This window comes from Gracilinanus agilis, chromosome 3 (genome assembly GCF_016433145.1).
Source record: "Gracilinanus agilis isolate LMUSP501 chromosome 3, AgileGrace, whole genome shotgun sequence".
Classification (NCBI taxonomy): domain Eukaryota; kingdom Metazoa; phylum Chordata; class Mammalia; order Didelphimorphia; family Didelphidae; genus Gracilinanus; species Gracilinanus agilis.
The window spans coordinates 505,275,401-505,286,793 of NC_058132.1; the positions used below are offsets into that span (position 1 = coordinate 505,275,401).

General features: G+C 37.6%; 2 protein-coding genes across 5 annotated transcripts in view; one reads left to right on the forward strand and one right to left on the reverse strand.

Moving 5' to 3' along the window:
* The window catches only part of CUL4A (cullin 4A), a 72,138-nt gene extending 61,511 nt beyond the window's left edge, over window positions 1-10,627 (reverse strand). For all 4 annotated transcript variants that reach the window (XM_044670512.1, XM_044670515.1, XM_044670513.1 and 1 more), the window contains exons 1-2: window positions 10,385-10,627; window positions 8,332-8,447 (exon numbers count right to left, since the gene is read on the reverse strand). In XM_044670512.1, coding sequence (XP_044526447.1) covers window positions 8,332-8,447; window positions 10,385-10,550 — 282 coding nt within the window. In that variant the 5' untranslated portion in view covers window positions 10,551-10,627. The remainder of the gene's footprint in view (window positions 1-8,331; window positions 8,448-10,384) is intronic.
* A 233-nt stretch (window positions 10,628-10,860) lies between these two features.
* The window catches only part of PCID2 (PCI domain containing 2), an 80,870-nt gene continuing 80,337 nt past the window's right edge, over window positions 10,861-11,393 (forward strand). The window contains exon 1 of the mRNA XM_044670516.1: window positions 10,861-11,195. The gene's annotated coding sequence lies outside the window, so the exon portion shown is untranslated. The remainder of the gene's footprint in view (window positions 11,196-11,393) is intronic.

Genomic DNA, 11,393 nt, shown 5'->3' on the forward strand with positions numbered 1-11,393 from the left:
CCTGGTTCTTCACTGGAAAGATCTACATGAAATGATATAAAGGGAAATAAGCAGAACGAGGAGAACATTATACATAGTGACTGAAATATTGTGGGATGATCAAATGTGATAAGACTTTGCTACTGACAGCAATATAATGATCCAGAACAATTCTGAGGGACTTATGAATAATGGAAATGTTTTGAATCATAATACACGTATAACCCAGTGGAATTGCTTGTCAACTCTGGGAGGGCAGAGAAGTGAGGAGGGAGACAACATGAATCATTTAACTATGGAAAACTTATGTGTAAATTTGTTATTGGCATAAAATAAAGATTCTTCAGATACCCACAGATACACAAAGAATATAAAATTTTTTTTGTATTTAATGCTTCTCAAAAAAAAAGTTTCATGTTTTGAACAATTTATAGTGCCCTCATGTGAGGGATTTTTTTTTTTGTTTAGCTCAAAGTTTGGTTTGATTTTTCTTTCCCTTCAGGTAGAATGTTAGCACTACATCATCATGCAAAATTTTTCCAACTGCTCAAATAAATTTACCATTCCATGTCTTAATTACTCTCATATTTGTATTTCTAAGATCCTACTAAACTCTGGTCTTTTCATTAGAAATGCTCGAAAAGATCTCCATTTTTTTTCTCTACAATTATGCACTATTTTGAAGTAAATTATTTTTGATTGTAAAATTCTTTTGCATTTTAGAATACTATATTCCAAGATCTGCTCCCTGTGATCTTGAGTGTACTTAAAAACTGCTTTAAGATTCTTGTGTATTTTTTTTTTCCTTCTTTGATTTGATGTTGAGGTTTTGGAGTTTGGCTACAAAATACTTGGTACTTTTCCCTTTGTAGTTTCTTTGTAGGTCATCAATATATGCTTTTCTTTTACTTTGTCCTCTGGTTCTAATGGAGCTGGGTAGTTTTCATTTATGATTTTTAAAACAGGTGGTTCACTGGATAGAGTGCTAGGGTTGGATTCAGAAGACCTGAAATCTACTTAACCTGTTGGTCTCAGTTTCCTCCTCCGTAAAATGAGGATAACAACAGCACCTCTCTCCCAGGGTCTTTATGAGGGCTAAGTAAGATAATTAATACACAATGTAAAGCATTTGTCACAGCTCCTGGCACATAGTAGGCCCTATATAAATGCTATTATTATGATTGAAATGTCAGCTTAAAAAATATCTTTCAAGAAGTCCAAGTGATTATTAAATCATATCTCTGACCTTTATTTTTTAAGATGTTTTTTATACCAGATATTTTACATTTTCTTATTTTTGTTCTATTATTTCTTGCTATCTCATTTAGTTCTTGATTTGTTTGGTTTAGTTTTCAGGGAGTCTTTTACTTGGATATGGTTCACCATTTTCTCTTCTAAGTTATTTATTCTTCTGATTCTCTTTAAAGCTTTGATTTCAGTTTTTATTTCTCCTAGGGATTCATGTAATCCTTGTGGAAAGTCCATCTTTTTCTTTGGGGTCTTTGCTTGTGACTCAAGTTCTTTTTTTGGGAGATCTTTATATTTATACTAATTTTTTGTATATTCATTTTTCTTTTAGCTGCTGAAATGTGGTTTTGTACCAGGGCTAGTTTTTGTCCCTGATATGCCCTTGATATGTGAATCTCCTGGATTTCTGTGCTGACTTCCACCTGTCGGGAGTTATGTCCCTCTGGTTCATAGAGGTTCAGAGCACTATCTCTTCAAGCTCTTCTGTGGCATCTCAGGACAAGGTGCTTGGGAGCCTCCCAGGTTCGGGATGTCTGACTCCCCTGGTGCTTCCTTGGGGAACTTTTACTATCTCTGAAAACAGCCTTGAAGAGCTAGGATTCTACTGCAGGGGGCCTCCTTTTTTATTGTCCTCAGTCTTCTGGCTGACTTCCTGTGTAGTTCTGGAGTAGAAAGAGTCACTTGTAGTTTCTCACTGAATTTATTAATCATTATTTGATAGACACAAAGTCATAGCCACCTTTCATATTATAGGTATATTCCTTATACATCACAACTTTCTCTATCGAGGCTTCAAAATATCACAGGTGGGCATAAGATATTAAATGGGAATTTTGGGCGAGTTTTGAGGAAGCCATGGATAACAGAGAAAAAGTTTAGAAAACTCAGAAATTATTATACAATATCAACATATTTTATCTTTTAATATCATATACACAATTTCTTTTTAAAAGTTAAAATAAGTAAAAGTTAAAAAGTTTGTGGAAATAATATGAAAAACCAAAGTCTTATGTGGATTCTCCATGTCATAAAGAGGTCCTGCACCCTTAATCCCTGAGATGTGGAAGGGATATTTGTATATTACCTTCAAGGCTTAGCTTAGACGTTACTTCCTCTACAGGGATTTCCCATGATTCCATAGGTTTATCTTTTTTCTTGAAACATTCCTATAGCATTTTGCCTGACATTTCTGTATTTATTGGTGTAGGTCATATTATCCCCAGACCAGCAGAATATTAAATTCTGAGGGCAGGAATTATTTGATTTTCATCTTTTGATCCTCAGTATTTGGCATAATGCCCTAAACACAATGGGCACATGTCTGTTAAATGAATGACTATAAGCTGTATTATATAGTTAAATTATAAACTCCCAGAGGTTATTTCATTTTTTATCTTTGTATCTCCAGGATCAAGGAAAGTACTCATAACCCTCCACCTCCTAATCCTTAAAGTCTTAAAATCTGGTGATGACCAGAGACTACTCAAGCTCTCATTTTCTACCTCTTTATTCTTTCCTAGCCAAATTAGCCAAATATAAACAATTGTCTATATTTATTGCCTCCACTGCTCCCCCCTTTTTAATCCTTTGCAACCTAGTTTCTTATAACAACTCAGTAAAGAGTGATCTCTTTAACTGCCAAATCTGATAGCATTTTTCTCAATCCTCACACGTTGAAGACCTCTCTATAGTATTTGACACCACTGACTCTTCTCCTGGATACTCTCTTAAAAGTTTTTGTGATACTGTTCTCTCTTGGTTTTTCTTTTTTTAAATCCTTACCGTTTTTGAATTAATATTAAGTATCAGTTCCAAGGCAAAAGAGCAGTAAAGGCTAGGCAATGGGGATTAAGTGACTTGGCCATAGTCACACACCTAGCAAATGTCTAAGGCCAGATTTGGACCCAAGTCTTCCCATCTCCAGGCCTAGCTCTCTATTCACTAAGTCACCTAGCTGTCCCTTTTCTCCTGGTTTTTCATTCCTCAATTTCAGTTCATCATATCATGTACCCTTAAAAATAAGTATACCCTAACACTCTGGTTCATACCTCTTTTAAAAAAATGTCTACACTCACTTGCCAGATAATTTTATAAGTATCTACATGGATTTATTTATGATCTCTAAAAGGATAACTTCCAGGTCTAAACATCTAGCCTGTCTCTCCCAAGTTCCAGTTCCACATCATCCTTAACTCCCCACTCTCCCTTTTTTCACAGTCATTATCACATGAGAAGTCATTAATTAAAATTAACCTTGTTCAATAATCCTGAAATCAAAAGAAAATTAGCATGGCCTTTTATTGTATTTAGAGATATCTCTACTATGCATGAAAATATAAAGTCTAAAGTTAACTCACTAGACTTTAACAGTAGCTTGGCATAGAGGCTTAAGTGTTAAGTTTGAGAGCTGAATTTGAATTGTGCTGCAGACACTGGCTGTCTAACCAAGGGCAAGTGAGACTCAATCTCTTGGAGCACTGGTTTCTTCATGTGGAAAGCAGGGATAAAAATACTTCTACTATCTACTTCACAGGGAGCACCGTGCAAGTTTAAAGCAATATTGCAAGATGAAAATTATTAGCTTTCTCTCTTCTAAAATGTGGCAATGTTTTTGTCCTGGTCTTACTAAAATTGAATTTATATTCTAAGTCTAATTTGTCTAAAATAGATCATCTTAAGACTGGAAGAGAAAAATACATTTCTAATCAATGCAAATTGCTCTCATTTTCATTACCATATTTTCAAGTTTCTTTTTATAAAACAAAAACTAGTAAAACCCATTAGATTGAGGGACTGGTTACTCAGAAGTATTATTTTTCCAGATTGCTATAAACATTTCAATTAAGCAAGGCTTAAGAAGTGTGAAGCTTGAAAATAAAGAGAATAAGAGTCTTAACTTTAAAGACATGAAGAAACTTCAAAAACAGAGTTTGGTCTCCCTTAATTTGTCAATAAAAATTTCTTAAGAGTCTTTCAAACCTCCCTCTTTGGACAAAACTGATCCTAATCAACACACTATTCAAAAAATGCCCTGAATGCACATAGTGAAATTCATGACAGAGACTCAGCCACACTATATTCTGAAACACTGCTTAAATATCTTAAACTGGTTTTTGCCTTGTGTTAGTGATAAATCGACATAGCAATTACAAGCATTGTTAATCAGTAAACTTGTTGTTTAATCTTGACATGTTTATCAGTATGATTCTGAAAGTCTTCACAGAGTAGATAACAGTGATTTTTGATGGGTGCGAACACGATATTACTCAGGAGTAAAAAATAAAGTGATGGAGATCATTTTCTCCATAACAGGCATGTAAATAAATTTCTTACCATCCCAACACAATGCATACAATGTTGTTATTTTCTCTACCAGGTCAGTGACAATATTGCATAACAAATAATAAACACAAAGGAAAACTGATATTATATACCCAACATCTTCAGGGACAAGGGAAATGATGATGATCAAATTAATATTAATCTTTATGGAGAATGCAGAAAGATCAAATAAGCCTCACCACTTCCATAGAATGTGGAACTTTGTTAATGGTTCTCTCTTGACAGCTTTATAATCTGTAATTCATGGAAATAGCCATCCTAGAATTAAAGAAGATCTAAATTCTCAGAGAAAAAGAATATTCTTTCTCTTAAGTTTTTGCCTTCTACATTCAAATTAACAATGGAAGAAGTAGGTATTTCATTTATACAATAAAATATTTATATTAATGTAATCTATTTGTTCATAGTTCATAGCAAGATAATTTTAACTTGCAGTATTATCAGTGGCAAATGGACCAAAAACAAGAGCCATATATAGTGGCTATGTTTCTGTCCTGTGTCACTGCAAAATTAAAGATTAAAAAGAAAAAAGCAGTAAGAACCTACAGGTTGCCTTAAGAAACCCAGATAATATTACAAAAAAGCCTTTTGGTCAAATTTTATATATCTATATATGTCCTGACATTGCAATAAACTTTATATACCTTACATCAAACTTGACATTTAAATAATTGAAATGTTTTACCATTGAATCTAATAGGAAATAGTCTGAAGTCAAAAATTGCTTACAAGTTTCATTATAGAACTCAATCATTTTAATATTTTCCAGATGTGAATTAATTTTGATTCTGAACCATAATGGAGCTAAGGGGATCAAATTACTTTTAAAAAAATCATTTCATATGCAAATTCTGTTGTTAATTTGAAAGTCAAGAAAATATAGACTTGTTAGGAATGACAAATCAAAATAGTATAACTTCTTTTTAGAATAATCACAATATCTGGCTATATAATTCACTGTCATTTATTTAAGGGGACTTTTTGGTATCTCAGATTTTCTCCAATGTTAGGTAAACTTGAATATAAGATGCCTGGCTCATCGATGGTTCATATGGCAAACAATGCTACTTGAACTAATTTGACTAATTTGAACTAATATGGGAAACAAAAAGATTCCACTTTTTTAGCACCAACTTTAAGAGACTTTTGACATTAGGCAATCTAGACAGGCATTAAATGTCAAAAATCAAATCTCTCAATTAAAAGCAATTATATTCTAATATGTACACTGGCAATATGCAAAAATATTAAACAGAAATTTGAAAGAAGCTTCCAAAGCTATGAGGTCATATGAAGGATTTTACATGAAACAGTATAACTTATGTTAAATGAGGGAATTCCTGAGAAACAGGAAAGTCACGCAGTTGTCATACAAGTCCCCATGAGATAACTGGACCTTCTGCACATTCATATATTTAATATGAAACATATTAATTAGAGCTTACATCACATACATATGTATACATATACACATATATGTGTTATAGTTATTATGGAAACTAAACAACAAAGATTGGTCAGAAAATGTTCCCTTTGAAAAGGACCATGTTGGAAATTGTTAGAAGGGGAAAACTATAGCATAAATTAAGCAGCTTGACAAATAGGAATAAAACAAGTAAAACTTTTAAAAAGTATAGCTCAAATAACAAAGACTTCAAATACAAAGAGCATATAGTAGGTATTTAATAACTACTTTTTAGTGAGTTTTCAAAGTAAAAATTTACTCTTGTACTGGAACCATATGCTTTTGATATAAAATTAATTTAAAAAAAAGCTTAATATTTTGTTTTTGTGTATTTAAATACTCCATTCAAGAGTTCCACCTCAAAACATCATTATGGGTCAGGTGAACCAGGGTTCTCATAATTCAAGCAGAATATACTCAGTCAACTCTCTGCCAAAATGAAAAAATTTGGAAAACTGTCACCTGAGAGCCAGTCTAGCTATGTTTGGACAGATTAATCAGAGACAGTTAAAGGATAAAGTTATTTTTGTTGTTCTTGTTTTCTTTCCGGCCACAGCAACTCAGTAAGCTCACCTACACTAAGGAGGATTCAGTGTTGGACTGATACTGGGATATACAGATGAAATCAGGGATGCCCGAAGTACTGAAGTGTACCTGAAATAACTATTTTCAATATAACTCAAAAGAGTTAAATTTTAGGTGGTATAAACAATTCCTGTAAACTAAATTTACTAGTATGAATTATTGATGACAAAAAAAATATTTTGAAGACGAGTTAAAAAATATCTCATGCCTACTATGAGACTCTATTGTGCTCATTTAATACTCTGGGATGAACAAATAAATATATAGGAGCCTTGATATTTTACAGTCCTCAGAGTTCATATTAAGGGGTTAAATTATGGATTAAATTTCAATATTACAGGACTTCCTCAGAGTGCTTCTAAGGTACCAGCCTGATTCTGCCAAGATGTTTGAGATATCTCTACTCTCTTCAGTCTGCAGAATTAGTATCCAGAAGAAATATGAAGGGCAATTTCTTACAATCAATAAACATTTATTAAACATAATACTATGTGCCTAAAACTGTGTTAGGTGCTGGAGATACAAAGACAAAAGTGAAAATCACAGTTTATTGCCCATGGGTTTCTCTTTATGGGGCTAGAAAAATGGTCATTTTGTTAGACCTTCTAATTCAATCTCAGTTCAAGAAATTTCATATTCAGAGCTACTCTACGCTGTAATGCCAAATTCATGAGATGGTAAAGAATATTCATTGGATAGCTCCAAGGCACTTCTTCTTTTAGAGAATTTAGAAAATTAAAGGATGAATGCTTAGTAAAAAGGTGCATCCTACTTATCTAGATATGATTTATTCTGGGGGGATATTATTGTTAAGATCTAGATCTTTTTAAAGCCTTTGAGTTTCCTAGAATGCTACCTGCTGGTGACTTCATTTCTTTTCCAAAGTTAAGTGGAAGTTGCAGTTTGCCTACTAACCTAGGGCAATCTCCACTTATGTCTTGTATTGGGTTTTCTCTAGGCCCTATTATTTTTTACAATGTTGCATGTTTAAAAAAATATTTTAAAGAATTTTATTGAAATACTTAAATATAGGTGAAATAAAACACAATCATGCAGCACTATAAAAAGAGTTTACCCCTATGTAGGCAATCTGCAGATTCCAAATGAGTTCTATGTCATTTGTGAGATATCACCAGTAAGTCATGCTAGGTGTCATACTAAGCAGGAAAAGGAGCTTTGCATTAGATCTGAGCATCATAGGCCTGAAAAATAAAAACCACAGTAAAGGTAAGCTATATAACACATGTGTCCTTAAAACCCACTTTCTTCCAAATATTTAAGACAGTTGACAATGAATTTGCAATAAAAAAGTGAATAATCTCTTTCCCAAATTAAAATACTATTCATTGCCAATGTTCATATATCAACAATAAACACCTACCACTTTTGCACCAAATACAATGAAAAATTTCAGACTTCTTATATTTGCTAAGAAGGCTCATTTACATTTTGAAACAGGAACAAGATCTTTTTTTATCATAAAATTTACTTTTTACTTTTATACTTTAGGAGGGAAAATGGGAATCTGAAGAATTTTGCTCACTCACCAGCTATCAGAATACTGAAGCTTTCAAAAGTTGGCATTAAAAACAGAACATCATCCTGATCAAGTTTAGCACTCTGGAGGTGGAAGAAAATCTTGGCATTCTCAGTTTTAGGAGTACCAACATTCTACCAAAACTATGCCTTCCTGACTACATTTGGGCACTTACCTGGTAGAGTTCTTCAAGGTTATATTTAATGGAGGTGCTACTTTGTATGGCTCTCACTGCTTCATGAAGCTTCTGCCATGTATCCTGAGTATAATTATCTGGCAATTTCGGTCTGTCTGTAAAACCGGATACAAAATAAATGGAAAAAGGCTTGCTTGTATGTGGCAAATCATGTTTTTAAAGCCCACCAAAATGTGCATTCAAAACAATGGGCAAGTTAGGTTAACACAGAAATCAACTTCATAAATTAGGAACTATAAATAGATTTCAAATTCTACCATATAAACATGGCATATCATTTTTTCTATACCATTTCTAACAATAACATGATTCTAGGGTTAAGATGAACAAATAAGCAAAATACATATCCATGGTTTGTCTTATTTAACAAAGCTTACTTATCTAGATACAACAAATATGATAGGCTCCAAATAATGACCATTTAAAATTTTAGAATTGTTTTAAGTGATCAGTACTAGATAAATGATCTTTGCTCCATTACTATTATAACATATTGAAGATGCTGATTTCCTAACACCACCACAAGTTTATATAAGCTAGAAAGATGAATTATTACATATTGAGTACGATTATGGAAAGTAGTAGTGCTTTTCTGCTTTGGTGATACTTATTAACAATACAAGATAATACTTTTTTAGGGGAGGGGAAATGACATGGGCTCATAATTTCATTGTAGTAGGGAACTCCTGTTGTGTCAATTCCTTCCATAGATGCAATCCTCCAAATTTTTAAGTTTCTAGGGCCCCGAGAGACTTGCTTATGGTCACATATTGCTAGTATGTATCTGACACAGAACTTGAAATGACTACAAGAGCAACTATCTACTACATCTTGGCCTCAAATAATTAACAAGCTTTTAAAGACATATTAAATTTATGGTGTTTAGACTCACTTACCAATTCTACAAAAAAGAGGAAAAATTGCTAAAGATGGATTTGATAAAAACTATCAACTAAAGCATGTTGCCACAATACTTGTTTGTGGATAAGCTTTTAGACTAGCCAGGCCAGTTAAAAAAAAAAATCAAATAAATTGTTAAGGAGTAATAAGCATTATTGTCAACATCTAAAAAAGTTTAGGACCTAAGATCCTACTTGGACTTTTATGAACCTTAAAGATGCCTGCTGTTTAAGTGATGTTTTATTTAATTCATCTGGCTTTTGAGATCAGAAGCTAAAATAACAATACATATTCCTCCCTATACTGTAAACAAATGCACAGCATCACAATCACTGCTGCGACTTAAACCCTCCCGGTCAGCACCTGTAAAAATTTACTGACATTTCTGAATGTTCCAGGGGACAGAGTAGAGAATACAAGCAACATTACTACAGGTTGGAAAATGATTTTATGCACAAACAACAAACCTAAGTAAGAGATACCAAAGTCCCATTTACAGTATCACTCTATTAAGTGCACCCCTTTCTGGGATGCTGTTGTACGTATGAAGCTAACAACATAACTGGAGAGAATAAGTGGAGACCCCTTGGACAAGCGACTTAGGGGGCGGGGGCAAGGGTTATTTCTGACAATAAGAAAGGAAGAGGAGGATTATCTCTCTCAGCCACCACACTGGAGTGGGAGGGCCCTGGCCGATTGAGCGAGGTCACCAAAGGTCACCGCAGCGCGTGCAGGCGGCGGCCCTCCTCGGCGCCCCTTCCCCATTGGCTACCACTGAAGTCATGCAGCTCGGGGATTCCTCCGGCAGCGCGGAGCCGAGCTAGCGGGCCGCGGCCGCCCGATGAGGGACACAGGAAACCGACTCCTCGCCCCCCCTTCACTTTCGTACCCCAGTGAAAAAAACACTTTGACACCCTCGCGGATCTCCGCCTCCACGGCGGCGCGCGCCGAGGGGGAGTGGGGGGATGGGACGGGTCAGTGTGGAAGAAACAAATCCCTTTCCCCCTCGTTCCCTCCCACGGGGCCCTGGGGGTGGGGAGAAAGGGGAGCAGCCTAGACGCGACGCGGCCCGAACTGGCCTCCCCGCCCGCCTCCCTCCGCGCCCTCGCCTCGTTTACACACACTTACCTACCTCTGAAATTTTTAATCACTAATTTCTTTGAGGAGCCGCCACTGCCCCCGCCCCCCCCGGGTTTCGTGGCGACGGCAGCCGCCGCCAGGGAAGCGGGTTTCGTGAGGCCATTGGTGTGTCCAACGAGAGCCGAAAAGTTCCCCTTCTTGGGGGTCTCTTCTGCCATGTCTACTGCCGAAAAAACAAACCCGCGGCGGCCGCTCCGCCCCCCCCACCGGGGCCCGTTCCCTCCTCCTCCTCCGGCCTCGGCCCCGGTCTCGCTTCCTCCTCCTCCTCCTCCTCCTCCTCCTTCCCCCAATGCCCCGGTCTCTCCGCCTACTTCTCCTCCCCCCGCCCGGTGCCCCGGTCCCTCCTCCGGAGGTGAGAACTAGGCCCCGGCAGGGGACAGCTCAGGGAGTTCCAGCCAATCTCCTCCGGGAGACCACTGGGGGGAGGGGGAGTAAAGAGGGTGGGGGAGGGGGCGGTTCTCTGCAGGTCCCTTTCCGCCCCCCCCTCTTACTAGATGATTCAAGTGATCGGTGCTACTACAGCTCCGCTACAAGACTGAGGACCCGACTGGTAGCTCGCCCTCTGTGTCTACACAGCCCGACCAGACCCGGGGCTCCTCGTCCCCTCCCACCGCCGTCCCCCCTCCTCTTCCTCCTCCTCCTTCTCCCGGAGGTTCAAACCTCTGAGGCGCCTCCCTGCCCCCACCAGCTGCCTCTACTTTTGGCTGGGCCGGGCCCTTCTCACAAGGTGGCACCTCCTTCTTCTCAGAAGAGCAGGGGAAATGGGGCCAAGAGGCCGAGCGAGGAGGCCTCAGAGCGTCGAGGTGGGGGAAGCAGCCGACGGGTAGGAAGCCCGTGGCTTCCAACGGACCCCCAAGAGGCCAGACTCCTCGGCTTCCTCCCCCCTCCCCAACACGCTCCCCAGCCCCACCCCCCACCAGCCCGGGTGACTTCCGCGCGACGCCCCACGAGCCGGCCTCCCATGTGCCCACGCCAACCTTCAGTCTCCCCCTCCTACACAC